We start from the raw sequence: 20,255 nt of genomic DNA, 5'->3' as shown, positions 1-20,255 counted from the left end.
TCGGACTATACTACTGGAGCAAGAAAATAGGGGGTTTCTTAATACAATAAGTCGGTCAGGTAAATTAACTGTATTATGCCATTTAACCACTATTTTAAAGTATTTTCTTAAGCTTTTATGGCTCTTACAACTTCCATGCTGGAAATCATTGGCTACAAGCTCTGCGCAAAGCCCTGTGGAAGTTTGGAGCCAGACTCCTCCATGCTCCTTGACAGTGACAAGAGGCTCTCTGGCAGGCTTGTAATTGCACCTAGCATTTCTGTGTGCATGCCCATCACCCTTCTGAAAGCCACCCCTCAAAGTCCTCATCTGAGTTCTCTGCAGCAGAACTTGTGTGCGACCTTGCCCTCTGGGGAGCTGGCAGCTGCACTAACCTTTCCCTTTGCCATGGCTGCAGCCCACTCATGCCCGCTGGCTCACCATGTGCAGATCCCACCTCTGTATTACCCTCTAAAGTTTGTGCAATGCCATTTTCTGAGCTGGTGCCTGAGAGTTCCAGATCGAGTGACGGTGTCTCTTTATCACTCTCCTACTCTAGTTCTTCATGAACAGGCTGGGCTGGTTCAAGTTCTTGGGTATCTGATAGGAAAAAGGCACAAGGGTGGGGTTGTGGTGAGGGGAGGGGGGAAAGCAAGATTTATATGCTTATACCATCAGCAGCTTGTAAGTGAAAGAGTTTGTGGGATGAGGGGGAAGTGGGATGTGAGAAAAAGGATTAGATATGAGCATAGCGTCATCATCAATGCTTTCAGCCTTGCCGATCGCCATGGCCTCAGTGATGACTCCTCCAGTTATAGCCAGAACTGTGTCCTCCAACTGGGCCAGGTTCTGCAGCCATGCTTGACCCCACCCACCCCCCCGCCTGTTAGCTCCTGCTGGTGCTGGTTATGCACCACCTTGGTTTGCAGGGGAAAGGGAAGTGTGTCAATGAATGTTGTGCAATGTGTTTGGGTTATGTGCCTGTCATGGCTGAATAGCTGCAGTGTGTGCAAGTTGTGAGATATGGGTGTGAGGCTTGCAGCAGTGGTAAGTGTGTGAGGGTGAGATGGGGCATGTGAATGTGAGGTGTGAGTTGTGATTGATAGGTGAGTGATGGGGGTGCTTTGCGTTGAGCAGTGTGTGAGGCTAGTGGTGCAGTTGGTTGGATATGGCATTTGAAGATGCATTCACTGACCTTGACCCCTCGTGTGAGATCATTAAACATCTTTTTGCGCTGCGTCCTCGCCCTTGGAGCTACAGTGCTGGCATTCTACTATATAATCCCGCTGCATTTTGCTTTGTTGCCTCCTGGCCCCCTATGGAAAGCGGATCTCTCTCCTTTTAACCTCCTGTTCCAAGGTCTCCAGTGCTGCTTCGGAGTACCTTGGTGCATGCACTTTCCCCTGTTGTTCCAGGGAGGGAGGGTGATTCAGCCCACTTTAGATTAATCCACATGAAAGAAACTTAGAATGTATGATGTGTTGCACAATTTTTTTAAGATTGCATCTCCATTCTGACACACAAATTTCTGTAGTGGCAAATGAAGAACTGTGAATGTTGCAGCTTTCCCAGCCACTGAAATGATTTAAAAATATGTTAAAAAAAATTTTTTTTTTTTACACTGTATGGGTACAGTGTCAGGTGTGGCTCAGTTGGTAGCACACTCGCCTCTGAGTCAGAAGGTTGTGGGTTCAAGTCCCACTCCAGGGACTTGCGTACATAAAGCTAGGCTGACACTCCAGTGCAGTGCTGAGGGAGTGCTGCACTGTTGGAGGTGCCGTCTTTTGATGAGACGGTAAACCGAGGCCCCGTCTGCTCTCTCAAGTGGACGTAAAAGATCCCATGGCACTATTTTGAAGAAGAGTAGGGGAGTTATTCCCGGTGTTCTGACCAATATTTATCCCTCAACCAACATAACAAAAACAGATTATCTGGTCATTTTCACATTGCTGTTTGTGGGAGCTTGCTATGTGCAAATTGGCTGCCGCGTTTCCCACATTACAACAGTGACTCCACTTCAAAAGTACTTCATTGGCTGTAAAGCGCTTTGAGATGTCTCGTGATCGTGAAAGGCGCTATATAAATGCAAGTCTTTCTTTATTTTCTTTAAATTTAGCTCGCCCTACTGATTTTACGTAAATATCACACCCTAAAAACTTAACATTACAGTTATCAATCCTTACTTTATTTTTACTGATGAGTAGAGAATCCCAAACACTGATGTGAGCCATGACTTTTAATCTGAAAGATAAATGAAAATGACTTAGCAAGTCATTATTTGGCTCATTTGATAGCACTCTTGTCTCTGAGTTAGAAGGTTGTGCATTCAAGCCTCACAAATTGAGCTCATAATCAAAGCTCACACAACAGTTCATTACTGAGGGAGTGCTTTATTGCCAGAGGAATTGTCTTTGGATGAGAAGTTAAACAGAGCCCTGAATTTTAATGGGGAGGCAGGTTGGGAGTGGGGTGGGGGGGGGGTGGCGGGGGGCTCTGAAGTGGTTGGGAAACCTGGAAGAACAGGTTTCCTACAGAGAAGAGGCGGGGGGGGTGGTGGAATGCCGGGTGAGCATCGGAGGAGCAGGGCTGGAGAAGCAGTAGGGGGGGCGGGCGGGTGGGTGAGCATCGATGGGCTGGAGGAGCGGGGTGCAGGGGGTCCAGGTGAGCATCGGAAGTGCAGGGAGGGGGCAGGTGAGCATTGGTGGGCTGGGAACAGCAGATCAGGGGCCATGAGTAGCAGATCAGGAGACCAGGAGCAGGGTGGGGCCTTATGGAGGGGATCAGATGCCTCATGGGGGTGGGTCTCTGATCGCGGGGGGGTGGGTTAGGCAGTGACGCTGGATCGAGGAGGCAAGTGTAAAGGCAATTACCTCCTGGATCCAGCAGTCCTCGACTTGCTTTAGCTGGCATGTTTCACGAGGCCTTGGAGCGGGTTGGCTGCCCGCCCCTGTCCCGCCTGCATCAAAACCGGAAGTAGGCAGCTTGGAGACGGGTTCTGGTCGGGATACAGACTTTTAACACTTTAACTTCCCACCTGACCCAAATGCATGCATTTTTTGAATTAAGATTCTCCCCAGAGACCCAGTCCATCTGTTCTGGTAGGTCAACTGGATACCATTAGAGATAGAATAGGGAGTTCTGCAGTATCTTGGCCAAAATGCCTCCTTGAACCAACACCATCAAAAGCAAACTAACTTGTCATTCTCTTTGTAGGTTCTTTTTTGATAGAAATTGTATTTTTACCACCAATTTATATGTTGATAATTTTTAAAAATGTACTTTTTATTAATGGGACAGAGCAGACTAATACAGTGATTGTTGGGACTTGTGCGTTTTGGATCAGACAAAATTTTGAATACAAGTATATTGTTCATCACAGCTCAATTGTAAAAATTGTGTATTTAAATCCAAATGTAACATATATACATTTGTCATCTATGTCATTCATTCCAGGGATGTACATTTCTTTGTGCTTTTGGGCTTCCTGGTGACAAAGGAGACGATGAATGTGCAAATGCTTTACAATGTGCACACAATGTTCGTGAATTCTGTAAAAAGCTTAAATATATCAGGTAAACATTTAAAATTGTTTCGTTGTATCAGAAAGATCATACAAAATGTATTCATTTGGAACTTTTAAGGTAATATTCAAAATATTACCTATTATATTTTCCCATACTTTCAGTGTAGCATCTATTGGCGTTGCAAGTGGTCCGCTATTCTGTGGAGTGGTTGGGCATCCGCTACGCCATGAATATACAGGTAAACAGAGAAGTCATTTAGAAAATTATACCATGTTGGTTGGTTTTGTGTTTACACTAAATGTTCTGTTTTAAATAACATAATGCCACTTTTAAATGTAAAACAAATTTGTGTGAAGAATTCACCATTTGTTTATGGTTGAAGGGGTTAAAATGAACCCTCTCAGAATTCAGACAGCCGAGGTAACCACTAATTAAGTGGTGCCAGCAGAATTAAAATCAGAACAAAGGAGTGGGGTCATGTGAAGATGAACAAGAGCTAAAATGAACCAGGTGGCGATAAGAAGTCTCATACTAACAACTTTCTTATGTGAAAAAACAAAGATAAGACAGTACAGACTGAAAGTGCTACTTTCTTATGTGAAAAAGCAGAACTAAACAAAGGACAGTGGCCTAGAAATTCACTAGCCTTAGCGCCGCTTTTGAGGCGCTAGAGGGACTAGCGCCAGAGTTATGGCCAGTTGAAAAATTCCCTGGGGCCCTAAAGCGGCGTTGCACCGGTAGCGCTGCGCCGGCACCGATGACGTCATCGGTGTGCGCAGCGTCCCGGTTGCCATGCCGACGGGCCCCAGCGCCGAAATTCAGTTGCGGCCGCCTCGCCCGTGGCAGCCGCAACTAAGACTCTGGCAACAGAGTCCAACATGTGTTTGCGCCGGCGCCTTAAAGGCCCCGCGGCGGCCGGCCGCTTTCCCGCCGGCCGCCTGCCCGCAGCTCCCTCGCTGGACTTCTCCCCGCCCCCCCCCGGAACAGATGCAAGCCCGGCACTTGTCCGAGGTGCCGGGCTCATTTTTAAACAGATTTGCGCGGGCCGCGGCCGGGTGCAGGCAGCTCCTCCTTAACGGAAGGAGGAGGCCTGCACTTCCCCAGCCTGCCGCACCGCATCGGGTGCCGCAGCGCCGGAATTGCGGCGATAAACGGCAGTTAGCGCCCTTTTCCAGGCGCTAAGACCCTTCAGTAGCGCCGGCAGCCGTTTGGGCGCGGCGCCACTGAATTTTTGGCGCGCGCAGGGGGACTTAGCGCCGGCACTAACTTCCGGCGCTAAAGCCCTGGCTAAGCCAAAACCCAATTTCTAGGCCAGTGTGTAGGGAAGCTTTGCAAAACAAAGATAAGACGCAGCTGTGGGACAAGACAGAATGTGTGTGTTCTGAGTAAGGGATAAAGAAATGTGCTGCTTTAGCTAAAAATTGTAGACACAGCAGAATATAGGGGTCATGGGAATTTGACCTGTGACCAAAGGCATAGTAAGATGTAACTAACCTTTACTAATACTGAAAAGAATAAATAAGCCATATGTGATCAGGTGATTATTGTAATACAATGTGATTGGATGAAAATAGAATAAAAAGCTATACCAACCAAGAGAGAATGAGAAGGGTGTCACTAGACCGCGGGGTCTATGACCTTCTCCCAGAACGTTCTGTTAATAAACTGTGTACTTTCACTTTTACTTTAAGACAGACTTGAGTGAATTTATTTTTCACCAACAATGGTTAACTGGGTAGTGCATTGAATCAGCACACTGTTCTTATCCCATTCATTGTGGGATAAAAGGAAAAACGGCAGATGTTGGCAATCAGAAATAAAAGCAGAAGATGCTGAGAAAACACACCAATTCGCTCAGCTTTAAATTGGCTGTGACCTAAAACATTCTTACTACTAGAAATGTACTTGATTGAACAGGAATTTTGTAAGAAAAAGCTGAATTTAGATTAGTACCTCACTTTTAAGTCATTCTATGATTCATGTTTATATCTAAATATAAAAGCAGCAGATATAGAACGCTAATATTAGTACATGAAAAGGTTGCTTAAAGATTTTACTGAGGTTTCTTTAGATGATTTTAGGTAATCAGTGTACGGCCAAACTTAAAAATTGTCTGGGTTTTGTGAGAGAAATTTCTTTGTTTAGTGGTTGTATGCCAATCAAATATTATCTGTCTCACAGTGAGCGAACTAGGGCCTAGAAATTCAGCTGTTTGCGCCAGCCGTTAGCGGCAGATTTCCGGCGCTATCCACTTAGCGGCCGGGCACCGCCGGATCTGCGCCTACGCCGAAATTCAGCTGGGCTTTAGCGCCGGCGCAAAGTGTTAGCGCCCGCTCAGCTGCGCGCGCATCTTATGACGTCATTCCGTCGTGCAACGCCGTTTGTGCGCCCCAAACCGGAAATTCAGTGGCGCCCGGCCGATGTGGGCGTAGCGCTGCTAAGAACTGTGAAATGGAACTCAACAGAGGCCCTGTGGGATTCGGGGAGCGCTAATTAAAGGGCACATCCACTCACCCATAAAAGCCAGCCATTTCGCTGCAATGACTTTACTGCTTTGGATTTCTGCACAGAGAGCAAGGCACAGAGATTACTGATTTCGGACACCATAGGAGAGGTATTTTTGGCTTCTAGCCAGTGCTTTGACATTTGCATCCTTGTGATTTTGCTGTTTGGAACTTTGTAATAGGGGCTGCATGGGGGGCCAACCCTCAGTTGCTACATTTTGTGCGAAGGGCTCGCAGACGCTTTGAGAGAGGGCCAGGCATGCCTAGACGCAGAGGGGCCATTAGGCGTCGCCAACGTAGGCCTTACCCAGTCAGGCAATACCGGGAGCAGGTCTCATATCTCACCATGACTGCGGCGCATTGTGTTAAGAGGCTGCGCTTCAGAAGGGAGGTGGTTGGAGAGATCTGCCAGCTGCTTCACGCAGATTTGCAGCCACAGCTCATGTCCAGGGCGTCTCTCTCGGTGGAAGTGAAGGTCACGGTGGCTCTCAGCTTTTATGCAAGCGGCTCCTTCCAAGCCGCTGCTGGGGACATTGCGAACATCTCCCAGTTCGCCGCGCATCACTGCATCCGACAGGTCACCGAAGCACTTTTCGCGAGGAGGCACCAATTCATCTCCTTCCCCATGACCCAACACAAGCAGGAGCAGCGTGCAGTCGGATTTGCCAGGATCGCGGCCTTCCCCATGGTGCAGGGCGCCATTGACTGCACGCATGTGGCTATGCGGGCACCTATCCACAATGCCGAGCAATACCGCAACCGGAAGGGCTACCATTCCCTAAATGTGCAGCTGGTGTGTGACCACAGGCAGCGCATCCTAGCTGTCAATGCCCGCTTCCCAGGAAGCAGCCACGATGCCTTTATCCTGCGCCAGACTACTGTGGCTGACATGTTCCAGGCACAGCCTCCACCAAGGGGATGGCTTATCGGGGACAAGGGCTACCCTTTGTGCACATGGCTCATGACCCCGCTCCGCGCGCCCAGGACCCCAGCGGAGCTGGCATACAACGAAAGCCATCAAGCCACAAGGAACCTAATAGAGCAAACGATAGGCGTCCTCAAGCAACGGTTCCGTTGCCTGGATCGTTCGGGCGGGTCTCTTCAGTATTCGCCGGATAGAGTCTCCCAGTTCGTCGTGGTGTGCTGCATGCTCCACAACCTGGCTATCCGCAGGACTCAGGCACTGCCACCTGACATTGGCCCACCACCTCAGGAGGACGAGCAGGAGGATCCTGAGGAGGAGGAGCACCAGGCCAGGAGGGAGCGACAAGGTCCAAGGGCCGTCCGCCGGGGGCTTATTGCTCGACACTTCTAGGCCCCCTGTCAGGGAATGGCCTGGGCCACTGAACGCAGCTGAAGGCAGCCGCTCCGCAAGCCCTCAGCCGGTTAACCCAACAACCACTTGAAACATGACACCTGCACATGGTGAATAAATAAACATCTTTATTTCAAAAACTCAGGGCCCTTCCCACATGGAAGAGCAAAACAGAGAAGACCCCCAAAAAACAGTCACAAACTTCTGTCACTCCCAAAACCTGGGGAGGACTAACAAAACATCAACATCCAAATGGCCTTCCTCACTGGCCTAACAAAAACAAGCCCCCCCCACAACACAAACACCCCCATAAAACCAAACAACATAATGCCCCCCAGAACAGAAGCCCCCGCATCACCCAAACCCTCGCTCACCACACTCTATTCGGTGTGGCGAGAGGGCGAGTCTGTCGACAGCCGTCTTTTGCCCCGGCCCCTCCTGCTGCTGCGCCTCAAGCTGGGCCGTGAGGCTGTGGCGAGGCTGGGGGAAGAATCTTCAGGGCGACAAGGCGTCTCGCCAGATGCCCTTGGGGGTCGGCCTACACGAGGGCGGGCCCGGGAGGGGCCGGCTGGTGGCTGCTGCAGCTGTGGGTGGCCCTCTTCACTGCCTGCAGCAGCTCCTTACACCCTGGCTGGGGGAGTGGCAGGCTCGCCTGCACCAATGGGGACAAGGTGGGTGATGCCAGGCGCGCGCTGCTCGCCAGACACACGTGCACTCGGGCGGCCTGGCCGGGGAGCAAGCGCGCCAAACTGTTGGTCGCCAGACCGGTGTGCGGCAGCAGGGCGGCGGCTGGCCTGGCGACGCCTCCGCGCCAGTGCGAGGGTGGCAGAAGTCAGTGCCCCAACTGCGCCGGCATGTGCCCGCATCTGCAGTGCCATTGTCTGCCCAGCACCTCTCAGCTGGCGACTGGCGTGCTGCGCTGCCTCGAGTTGTTGCACCCCCCTCTCATGCGCTGCCACAAGGAGCTCCACCCCCCTGGCGTGCGCTGCTGCGATTTGCTCCAGCCCCCTGGCCTGGGATTGGCCGAAAGCCACCACACTTTGTGCGAGGCTTTCGATGGCGTGAGGCATCTGTGCCACCACCTCCATGAATTCGACGTGCCGCCGCTCCGACGCCGCCGACATCTCGTCCAGGAGGCGCACCTCCTGGGCGACGTCCGAGTCCGGACTGGAGGGCGCCTCCACCCTCTGGCCAGAAGGCTGGCGTGCCGCCGGAGCCTTGCCGCGTGCGGCCACGCCACTGGGAGCAGGTTCTGCCCTCCCCTCCACCGCCTCCCCCCTCTGGGCAGAAGGCTGGCGTGCCGCCGGAGCCTTGCCGCGTGCGTCCATGCCACTGGGACCAGGTTCGGGGCTCCCCTCCCCCTGGCTCTCCGGCACGCCAGACGTCTCCCCTTCATTGCCATCTCCTGGAGCGGAGGAGGGTTCCCCCGAGGTGGCGCCTTCCTGCTGCTCCTCGACGTCCTCCTCCTCCGAGGGCCTGGCTGTCTGGGCTTCAGGGAGCACCTCCTCCTCACCAGCTGAAAGCAGGAAGGCACAAGTGTAGCTTTAGAGTGAGGACAGGCCGACAGCGAGGGAGGCCGCACTGGTGCATTATGCGCATTTTTCGGCCAGTGGGGAAGGATGTAGATCTGATGCGCGAGGGCAAGGAGAGAGGTGCACCCGGTCCTGTCCTTACCAGTGGGTTCCAGTATAGGGTCGGCGTCGCCGAGCGCCACAGGCCCAGTCACCGGGTGACGCAGGAGTCGGGCCACCCTCTCTTCCAGAACCGTTAGCTCCTGGTAATCGCGAGGGCCTCCACCAGTGACACGCAGGCTCCTGGCGTTCCTCGCCAGCTTGGCCTGCAAGAGAAAGGAGGGCGTCTAAGTACAGTGTGGTGCCCCGTTGGTGTGTGTGAGTCCTCCCATGGTGGAATAGCTTGGACAGTGTGGTGCCCTGTTGCTGTGTGTGAGTCCTCCCATGGTGGAATAGCTTGGACAGTGTGGTGCCCTGTTGCTGTGTGTGAGGCCTCCCATGGTGGAATAGCTTGGACAGTGTGGTGCCCTGTTGCTGTGTGTGAGGCCTCCCATGGTGGAATAGCTTGGACAGTGTGGTGCCCTGTTGCTGTGTGTGAGGCCTCCCATGGTGGAATAGCTTGGACAGTGTGATAAGTGCAGAAAGAGCTATTGATTAACATGCAAGTGCCATTGCAGCGGCAGGAGGGCTGGGCATTAGACCTTTGATGTCCCTTTGGCCCTAATGGGAGGTGCACATGCAAGGATGAGGGGGACACTGGAAAGGGTACTCACCTTGACCAGCCGACATAGGTCATTGTATTTCTTGCGGCACTGGTCCGCACTCCTGGGAACATCGGAGTTGGAGGAGACCCTCCGGGCAATTTTGGTCCAGGCCTCCCTGAACTGGCTCCTGGGAGCCTTCCTGCCACTAGCCGGGCACACGACCCGTCTTCTCTTGCGTACCCCATGAAGGAGCACACCCAGCGCATGGTCAGAGAACCGCTGGGCTCTTTCACGGGCCCTCTCCATTACCTCCAGGCGTTGATTTGGTACACAACCAGTCCTGAGGCCTAGTTGCAGGGCTACAGCATGCAGGGCGTGGCTGCAGTCAAAGTTGACCCTTCCCCCTTTAAGAGCTGGCCGGCGTCAGGGTGTCTGCTGACACTCACCACATGATCGCACCTGCGCTGCGCCCGGAATCGGCATTATCAGGCCGCATCGCCGGATTAGCGCCTGAACACAGGGTTCCAACGCCTATTGCAGCGCTCGGCCAAAAAGTTGGCCAAATCTACTGAATTTCGGCGAGCTCGCCTGCACTTTCCGGCGGCCGCTAAATTTGCCGAGCGCCCGACTTTAGCGCCGCAATAGCGTCCGAACTGAATTTCTAGGCCTAGCTGTTTCTTACATGCTTTTTGACGTGATGGGACAGAAATGGGGGTCAATTTTAACTTGCTGAAGCCTGTGTTAATGGCGTGGTAATGGCCTCATAATGGGGTCAGTAGACTTACCACTCCACTATGCTCTGCCTGCTGACACTTTTACAGGGGCCTAACAGTGGGCAGCCGAAGTTTCTACTTGTTTCACGCAGTAGACCTCTTTTAATCTGCAAATCGGGGTCTTATGATGTACATTGTCATTTATTGATGGAACTGGCCGGAATGTTTTTTCATCAAAGGAAAAGATGTTTATAAAACTCATGGATTTTCCTGGGGCTTGGAATTTCCTGCTTTTCTACACCTCTGTAGGTGAAAGGACAAAGAGGGGCTTTGTGAGGCAACATTCCCCATGCAGCTTACTACAGGAAACTTTCAATTAACCGGCCCCTAAATAACCGGAAATGCCGGTTAACCGGCAAAATTCAGGAGTCGGTTCAGGTAACTTTTATTACTTGCACAGCAACAAATGGAGGAAGGCAAGGGTGTGGCTACAGCTGTTGCTAAGCTACAGAGACGCTTGCAACTTGTGGACGTTGTTCTGAAGCTGTTGCTAAGCAACAGGGTTTGTTGCTTTATACGGAGCTCTGAGCTCCGTATCTTTTACTGTAGCGTTCGGTTATCCGGAATTTTTGATGAACCGGCACCACGTCGGTCCCGTCCGTGCCGGATACCAGAAAGTTTCCTGTATCAGAGAAGAGGGTTATTTAGAAGCTGCTGGAAAAGACTATAAGCATTTTAGATCTTTTTTATTTTGTAACAATTATTTATTGCGTATATCTGGTTATTGTACTTTTAGTATATTGCTGTGACTTTTAACTTTCCTTCATTACAATTGTGAGTAAGTTTGACCAAGTAATTTTTTCTTTAAATCAGTTGTCTTCAATGTGTTATCTTTTGCCTTTGGAACTGAAGGGTGAACTTGGTGAGAGATTACATTCTTCATTGAGAAATCTACATGATTAAAGGTTAATTATTAACCTGGCCAATCTATCCTGTACATGGGAGTGAATATGACAGCAAGTTTCAATTCTGCTTTTGAAACTACCATTGAGCCATGAGCACAAGAGTAACTTTAAAAATTGGTTCCCCATCTGAATTTTAGAAACATGTTTGACCCAGATAATCACTTTCAAAAGTAAAACTTCCCCTCAAATAACTTTATGCACCCAAATTATTTTATGCTTACAGCAGTATATATCTCAATGGAGATCACCAATGAAAGCAAAATAATAAATCAGAACATGCAAATGTATTAAATATACTATAAGATGTTACAATAATCATTGTTTCACACTCTTTCTAATGTCATTCCTCATTAAAAAGTAATTGGTCGGAAAGTTAACTTGGCAGCACGACTGATGATGACCTATCCTGGAGTGGTTTCTTGTGATGATGAGACACATTATCACGCCAAGATGCCATCTTCCTACTTTATTGAACTTCCTAAACGAGCTATGAAAGGTGTGGCAAACCCAGGTACCATTTACCAGTACCTGTCCAAAAAACATCAGAAGTAAGTAATAATTTCTGGATTGAGTGTGAAGGTCCATAGTCTTAAGAAACTATTTTACTATTCTTATGAGCTTAATTTTCTCAAGAACTGAAAGATTAATGGCTTATGCTTAGTGCTATATAAATATTTAAAAAGTTAAATGGAATATTTGGAGGAATTGTAAAATATGTATAGAATAAAAGCTGTCTTTGCTATTTTTCTGAAGAAATACAATATACTGTTTACACAAATTTCTACTGCAAACCCTGAGAAAAACATTGAAATTATTGATCTTGGGGATAAGTAAAGGCACAATGCAAAAGTTTTACAGTGATTTTTAAATACTGCAATTACGTTAAGTCAGTTCTAGACAACTCTGAACCAGACTGTTTGCAACCTCAGCATCCTATTTGATCCTGAGCTAAGCTTTGGATGCCATATCATCTGCATCACCAAGACCGCTTACTTTGACCTCTAATATTGCCCATCTCTGCCCTGCCTCAGCCCATCTGCTGCCGAAATCATCATCCATGCTGTTGTTACCTCCAGACTTGACTATTCCAATGTCTCCAATCTTTCACCTTCCATAAACCTGAGCTCACCCAAAACTCTGCTGCCTGTATCCTAACTCGCACAAAGTCCTGTACACTCATCACCCCTGTGCTCGCTGATCTACATTGGCTTCCGGTCGACCAATGCCTCGATTTTAAAATTTTCATCCTTGAGTTAGAATCCCTCCATGGCCTCATCCCTCCCCATCTCTGTAACCTCCTTTGGCCCTACAACCCTCTGAAAACTTTGCGTTCTTCCAACTTTGGCCTCTTGTGCATCTCTCACTCCATTCTTCCCACCATTGGTCGCCATGCCTTCAGCCATCTAAGATCTTGAATTCTTTCCCTAAACTACTCCATCTCTCTCCTCCTTAAAACCTACCTCTTTGACCAAGCTTTTGGTCACCTGTCCTAATATCTCCCAGTTTGGCTTGGTGCCAGACCCTCAAAGGCTTGAGCACCCAGAAGTCACCAGCCACACGCATCTCAAGGGTCCAAACATGAGCAACTTTCCACCAGATTTCTGATAAGAAATGGACCATGGGTTGACACTTGGGTGAGATGAATTGAAGACAGTTGAGTTTGGCATTGAATTCATCACCTTAATCACATTTGGCACTTTGGTCTGCAGCTTTTAAATATGCATTGTCAGTATGTCATTGATATAGAAGATGACTGAATGGTTTCAATGTTCTTTAATGCAGGGTTAACCGAGTGGTGACGGATGTTAATAGACTGTTAATAGAATCATAGAATGATACAACACAGGAAGAGGCCAATCAACCCATCGTCCTGTGCCACCTCTTTGAAAGAGCTATCCAATTAGTCCAACGCCCCTGCTCTTTTCCCATTGCCTTACAAATTTTCCCCCTTCGAGTATTTATCCAATTCCCTTTTGAAAGTTATTATTGACTCCACTTCTCATACCGTTTCAGGCAGTGCATTCCAGATCATAACAACTCGCTGCATAAAAAATGTTTTCCTCATGTCACCTCTGGTTCTTTTGCCAATTACCGTAAATCTGTGTCCACTGGTTACCAACCCGTCTGCCAATGGAAACAGTTTCTCCTCATTCACTCTATCAAAACACTTCATGATTTTGAACACCTCTATCAAATCTCCCTTTAACCTTCTCTACTCTGGAGTTTCTCTGGTCTCTCCACATAACTGAAGTCTTCCATCCCTGGTACTATTCTAGTAAATCTCCTCTGCATCCTCTCTAAGGCCTTGACATCCTTCCTAAAATGTGGTTCCCGGAATTGGCCAGAGTACTCTTCCAGCTGGGGCCTAACCAGTGTTTTATAAAGGTTTAGCATAACTTTCTTGCTTTTGTACTCTATGCTTCTATTAATAAAGCCAAGGATCACATATACCTTTTTAACAGCCTTCTGAACTTGTCCTGCCGCCTTCAAAGACTTGTGTACATACACTTCCAGGTCTCTCTGGTCTGGTACCCCCTTTAAAATTTATATTGCTTCTCCTCATTCTTCCAACCAAAATTAATCACATCATCGTCTCTGCATTAAATGTCATCTGCCATGTGTCTTCCCATTTCACTAGCCTGTCTATGTCCTCCTGGAGTCTGTTACTATCCTCACTGTTTTCTACATTTCCGAGTTTCGTGTTATGAGGGGCATAACTTGTGTAAGTTTTCAGGGCAGGGGAATGAGCTGGTCACCAGAATTGCTGAGCAATTAATTTATTCCAGACATCTCTTGCTGAAAGGCATTGAAATGGCCCTCTTTCTTCTTCTGACTTGTTTCCTTCCATCTGGTCTTTCTCATCTGATGAGAACTTTTACTGCTGCTGCTGCTGTGTCTCCTCCTAATGCAGTCCTCTCTGTCTGGCAGGGTTGTGCAGGATGCAACGTACTACTAAGATGTGGGAAATTATTTGTGGGCCATATTGTAGAGAGCCCCCGGACCTGCTTAGACATGGTGTGCTCAATTATGATCCTAGTGGTCCCATGGCTTTGATTATATCTGTGTTACTCAGGCGTGGTGGGATTGCAGATAGTGTCATGAGCCACTTATGGAAGGGAGATATCCCTTGTCCCCCAGCAGCCATCCTGTCATGTTCCTGGCAGGGTTGAATATTGGGGGGATGTTTGAGTATTGCAGGAACAAAGCATCATGACAGCTAGCTGGGTACCTTGCACATCCTGTTTTTATGATCAGAGACGAGCTGCACATTATTGAGATGGTAGCCCTTTCTGTTCAGACTGCAGACTGGTGTTATGGTGCCCTGATAGCAATATTTGTAGTCAGTGATACACAGGAATGTCCCGAGGGAAGTCAGCCACTCCTACAAGTCTCTGAGCTCTCTCCTGTTGACTGTTAACATCAATGGGCAAACTGATGTACTGGTTAGCCCTGGCAAACAGGGCAATGGTGACCTGCTTAATACAGCTGTGTACTGTGGACTGGGGTATGCAGGTGATCTCATTTGTAGCAGATTTAAAGAAGCCAGTGGCAAAGAAGTTAAGGGCTGTGATGACGACCACTGGCAAAGCATCACCCCTTGGTCCTTCAGGCAGCAGGTCTGCAGGAAGATGCAGAGGTCTGCAACAGCCTGCCTAGTGAGGCAGACCCACCTGATGCACTGTTTTTCAGATAAATCTAAAAAAGTGACTCTTGGCATGTACACCCTGTGTCCTGGGTATGGCCTCCTGCAAGCAGCTCCCTTCACCTGCTGCCTTCTAATAGGCCCAGCTGCTGCATGTGTTGGTTGCTGAGGCTGCTGCTCCTCTTGCTCCACCCAAATCAAATTAGCAATAATTGCACCCATGATAAGCAGATAGAATTTACTAAAAGTACGATTAAGGTTAAAAAAGAAGCAATCTCAAAACTGGAAACTCTCCTGGCAATTCAAACGGCACAATATCCACTTACCTGCAGCTGAGTGACCCTTTAAATAGTGCTTCCAATGGCTCTGACGGACCAACCCTACTAGGTTTTACTGGCGGATTGGATGCTGGCTTCTGTGGTTTTGAGTTAAAATGGCATTGAGGATGAATTTCAAAACTTTTCTTAATACAGGTAGACTATCCTTTATCCGAACTTCCGAAAACCGAAAACCTTTAAAAACCGAAAGGTTTTTCGTTCAGCGTAAGTCGTGCGCACGACATGACCAGAGTGGCGCACGACTTACACTGAGTAGGGCAGAGGGTCACAGAGTTCCCTCCTGGGTAGGAGATTGCAGGCCGAGCCGGGCAGTGTGAAGGAGGTACCGGGAGAGTGAACCCAACAATACAGCGGCCGGTCCGATATTCTTTTCTCCCCCCGACCCGACCCGAACCAAACCGCGGCCCGTCCGATATTCTTTTCTCCCGACCCGACCCCCCCCCACCGACCCCCCCCGACCCCCGAACCCCCCCGACCCCCGGACCCCCCCCGACCTGAACTGCAGCCCATCCGATATTCTTTTCTTCCCCCCCCCCACCCGACCCCCGACCTGATTTGCGGGCCAGCTTAGTAGGAGTCAGCCGATATCCAGCTTTCCAGAGAAGCAGGAAGGGGAATGAGACACGGAACAGTCGCAAGAGGTAGCCTGAACTTTTAAAATTTATATTAAATACAAATTTCCCAGTCTTATAATAATACCTTCTGAAATCCGAAAAATTCCGAAAACCGAAACTCAGCTGGTCCCAAGGCTTTCGGATAAGGGATAGTGGCCTAGAAATTCACTATGGCCCCGCCAGCTGGCTAGCGCCCAAAAGTTAGCGCTGGGCGCGGAGCCAGTTGCGACCGTCAGATATTCAGTTTTTGCACCCCAAGTCGGAACCGGGCGCTATTCCAGGGTGTGCCCGCCCCCGCTTGGGGCGCTGAAACTGAATTTCAGCGCTTTAGGTGCCGCTGCGCCACCCGATGCGGTGCGGCAGGCTGCGGTACTGCAGGCCTCCTCCTCTTAAGGTGGAGGTGCCTGCAACGGGGAGATCGGCGCTGGATTGTGCCGGCAAATGAGCCCGGCACCACGGAGAAGTGCCGGGCTCGTGGAAAGCAGCCGGCAATGCCGCGGGGGGGTGGTGGAGGAGGCCGGGGAAGGAGGTGCGGGCAGGCGGCCGCCGAAAAAGCGGCCGGCCGCACCTCCACCTTTATGCGCCCCACTAAGGCTGCAGTAAGGCCCTGGTCTCCGGATGTTAGTAGCGGCCGCCACGGAGGAGGCGGCGGCAACTGAATATGGGCGTCGGGCCGGCATTGGGGCGGAAACGGGGCACTGCGCACACCGATGACGTCATCGGTGCCGGCGCAGCGCTACCGGCTACCGCCGCCATTACCGCCGAGCTCAATATCAGCGCAACCTCCTCTACTGGCGCAGAAGCCCTCTTTAGGCGGTAACTGGCCGCAAAGCTTGCAGCGCCTCACTGAATTTCTAGGCCAGTGTACCTGTACATTAAAAACCAGTTGTTTTATTAGATTGATAATGTTGTTTTCTTTCCCATTTATGATTATGCTTTGTTCCCATTGTAGATAGTGATTTGTTCTGAAATTGTATTCATTTTACTGTAAAGAACAAATGGGTTAAAATCAAGTCCTATAATAATGGTTATGTTAGCCTAATAATTGTGGTACTGGACCAGCAACCCAGAGGTTGTGAGTTTAAACACCACTGGGGCAAATTGTGAAATTGAATTCAATAAATCTGATAATTTGTGGGCTAGCAGCAGAAAATACTATGAAATCACTGGTTCACTAACGTCATTCAGGGAAGAGAATCTGCCAGACGTACCTGGGATTGCCAGTCCCATGCTATGGCCTAGAAATTCGATGGCACGATAAACAGGAGCCTAACCCTGTATTTTCAGCAAGAAATTCTCCGTTGGTGTCAGGAGTGCATACCAGAACTATCTGAAGTAATGTATAAAGTATTCAAATTAGGGCCCTGCGATTGTTGCAGGATTTTCTGATTTTGGGATGCCCCAGCACCTGACTTGTCACATGCTAAACTGGCCCACCAACTTGTGGCGCGGACCAGCAGGAAGGACCCTTCACCAGCGTTATTTAAAGGGATTATGCGGTACTTGTTAGTCATTTCAAGCTGCTTGTTAACCTTCGGGTGTTTTTTTGTGTGTTTTCCAACTCTGGAAGAGTGAAGATTTTACAGGTGTTGCACTGTTGCTGGCTGCCTTATAAATAGTTTGACTGCAGTCATGGGTGTTCTGGTAGGCTGCCTTCATGGCTGCAGGAGGAGAGGGAGCAGCAAGGAAGACATCAGAGAGCAAGAGTAGCTGCCACAAAAGGAAGGAAGAGGAGGTCACTGCGCAGGAGGCCATATCCGCAGCGGATATTCAGGGAGCACTTCTCCTACCTCAGTTTCACTGAGGAACAATGTATATTGCTTGACAAAGGAGGCTGTTGCCGATCTCAGGGTGGGGAGCGGGGTGTGGTGTCTGATCACAGGGATGATTGCCAATCCCATGGGAGTCTGATGATCTGCAGGAAAGCAGGTAAGCTTGGTGGGCTGGGAAAAAGCACTCCTGCTCCTTCTGGCCCACAAGCAGTGCTGTAAAGGCACTTACCTCTTCCACGAAGCAGTCTTCACCTCCCTTTAGTTACCGGGTTTCTCAAGGCCCAGGAAACCTGGCTGGCCAGGGTTAAACCTGGAAGATAGATTAAATCTTAGGCACTCAGCCTTATTATAATATTTAAATGACCAATCCACCTCCTGGAAGCGGGTTAGTTGCCCGCTCCCCGTCCCGCCTCCGTTAAAACTGGAAGTGGGCAGGATGGAGGCAGGTTGGGGTCAGGTGTGAGATTTTAATAATTTTCACTTTTCACCCCACCCAAACCTACCCGTTTTTGGGGTTCAAATTCCCCCCATAAACACCAACACCAAATCCAGACAAAAAACAATTTATCAAACAACTCAATGCCGTCTTGGTCTAACAGTTAACAGAAATAATTATGAATCAAATTTGTCCAAGCCTTAGTGCCTGTACTGAGGGCTTGTCTTCCTATCCTCGTATTCCTACGAAATGTTTTCACAGTGGCTACAGCTTGGGAGGTGAAAGGCTGCTGAGCTACCATTCAGGACACTTCAGATGGCCATGGTGGGTGACCTTGAGCAGCTCTAGGCCTTGCGGTCCTGGCTGCAAACTGCAGTATCCCGGCATAGGCCAAAGCAGTCTAGACCAGCTGGCAGTGTGGCACTAACAAGGCCACTGGCTGGCGGGGGAGCATGTATGCTGTCATCCTGAGAGAGGATAACAGGTGCCTCTCCCATGGAGCCATGACCACTCTCCTGGGACGGCACCTCAGCACTGATACAAGGTGAGTGATGTGATGCTCTGGAAGCCCTTTTCAGCAGTGGGCCTCAAAGCCAAGATGGAAGACGTTTGAGCTTCCATGCCAGCTGTGTCAGCTGCCATAAGAACATAAGAAATAGGAGCAGGAATAGGCCACTTGGCCCCTCGAGCCCGCTCCGCCATTCAATAAGACCATGGCTGATCGAGGACTCAAAGCCACTTCCCAGCCCGCTCCCCATAACCCTTCACTCACTTATCTTGCAAAAATTTGTCTATCTCCACTTTAAATGTATTTAATGACCCAGCCTCCACAGCTCTCTGGGGCAGAGAATTCCACAAATTTACGACCCTCTGAGAGAAGAAGTTCCACCTCATCTCAGTTCTAAAAGGGCGACCCTTTATTCTGAGACTGTGCCCCCTAGTTCTAGATTTCCCCATGAGGGGAAACATCCTCTCTGCATCTACCCTGTCGAGCCCCTTCAGTATCTTATATGTTTCGATAAGATCACCTCTCATTCTTCTAAATTCCAATGAGTATAGGCCCAGCCTGCTCAACCTTTCCTCATAAGTCAAACCCCTCATCTCTGGAATTAACCTAGTGAATCGTCTCTGAACTGCCTCCAATGCAAGTATATCCTTCCTTAAATAAGGAGACCAACACTGTACACAGTACTCAAGGTGTGGTCTCACCAATACGTTGTACCGTTGTAGCAGGACTTCCCTGCTTTTATACTCCAACCCCCTTGAAATAAAGGCCAACATTCCATTTGCCTTTTTGATTACTTGCTGTACCTGCATGCTAACTTTTTGTGTTTCTTGCACAAGGACCCCCAGGTCCCTCTGAACTGTAGCATTTTGTAATCTCTCTCCATTTAAATAATAGTTTGCTTTTTTATTTTTCCTGCCAAAGTGGATAACCTCGCACTTTCCCATATTGTACTCCATCTGCCATATGTTTGCCCACTCACCTAGCCTGTCTACATCCCTTTGCAGATTCTTTGAGTCCTCTGCACAACTAGCTTTCCCACCCATCTTTGTATCATCCGCAAACTTGGCTACATTACACTCGATCCCTTCATCCAAGTCATTAATGTAGATTGTAAATAGTTGGGGCCCCAGCACGGATTCTTGTGGCACCCCACTTGTTACCGTTTGCCGACCAGAAAATGACCCATTTATCCCGGCTCTGCTTTCTGTTAGTTAGCCAATTCTCTATCCATGCTAATATATTACCCCCAACTCCATGAGCTCTTATGCAGTAACCTTTTATGTGGCACCTTATCGAATGCCTTCTGGAAATCCAAATACACCACATCCACTGGCTCACCCTTGTCCACCCTGCTTGTTACATCCTCAAAGAACTCCAGCAAATTTGTTAAACATGATTTCCCTTTCCTAAAACCATGCTGACTCTGTTTGACTACAGTATCTTTTTCTAAATGCCCTGCTACTGCTTCCTTAATGAAGGACTCCAGCATTTTCCCAACAACAGATGTTAGGCTAATTGGTTTATAGTTTCCTGCTTTCTGTCTCCCTCCTTTCTTAAATAGGGGTGTTACATTAGCGGTTTTCCAATCCACTGGGACCTCTCCAGAGTCCAGGGAATTTTGGTATATTGCAACCAATGCATCCACTATCTCTGCAGCCACTTCTTTTAAGACCCTGGGCTGCAGGCCATCTGGTCCAGGGGACTTGTCGTCTTTTAGTCCCATTATTTT

General features: G+C 49.1%; 2 protein-coding genes across 2 annotated transcripts in view; one reads left to right on the top strand and one right to left on the bottom strand.

The window, feature by feature from the left end:
- Window positions 1-20,255, top strand: part of LOC147120454 (adenylate cyclase type 10-like) — a 135,863-nt gene that overhangs the window by 99,445 nt on the left and 16,163 nt on the right. The window contains exons 9-11 of the mRNA XM_085986417.1: window positions 3,433-3,551; window positions 3,665-3,741; window positions 11,574-11,763. Of these exons, the coding sequence (XP_085842543.1) occupies window positions 3,433-3,551; window positions 3,665-3,741; window positions 11,574-11,763 (386 nt within the window). The remainder of the gene's footprint in view (window positions 1-3,432; window positions 3,552-3,664; window positions 3,742-11,573; window positions 11,764-20,255) is intronic.
- LOC147120455 (uncharacterized) lies at window positions 4,810-11,534 on the bottom strand. The gene is made up of 4 exons (XM_085983663.1): window positions 11,526-11,534; window positions 8,997-9,180; window positions 8,032-8,838; window positions 4,810-4,856 (listed from the first exon to the last, which is right to left on the bottom strand). Exons 1-4 carry the CDS (start codon window positions 11,532-11,534, stop codon window positions 4,810-4,812), a joined length of 1,047 nt encoding a protein of 348 aa, XP_085839789.1.

This window comes from Somniosus microcephalus, chromosome 4, assembly GCF_052327205.1.
Source record: "Somniosus microcephalus isolate GS21.2 chromosome 4, FLI_Smic_1.0, whole genome shotgun sequence".
Classification (NCBI taxonomy): Eukaryota; Metazoa; Chordata; class Chondrichthyes; order Squaliformes; family Somniosidae; genus Somniosus; species Somniosus microcephalus.
Note: the sequence above shows the minus strand (reverse complement) of the source record. Positions and strands in the feature narration are given on the sequence as shown.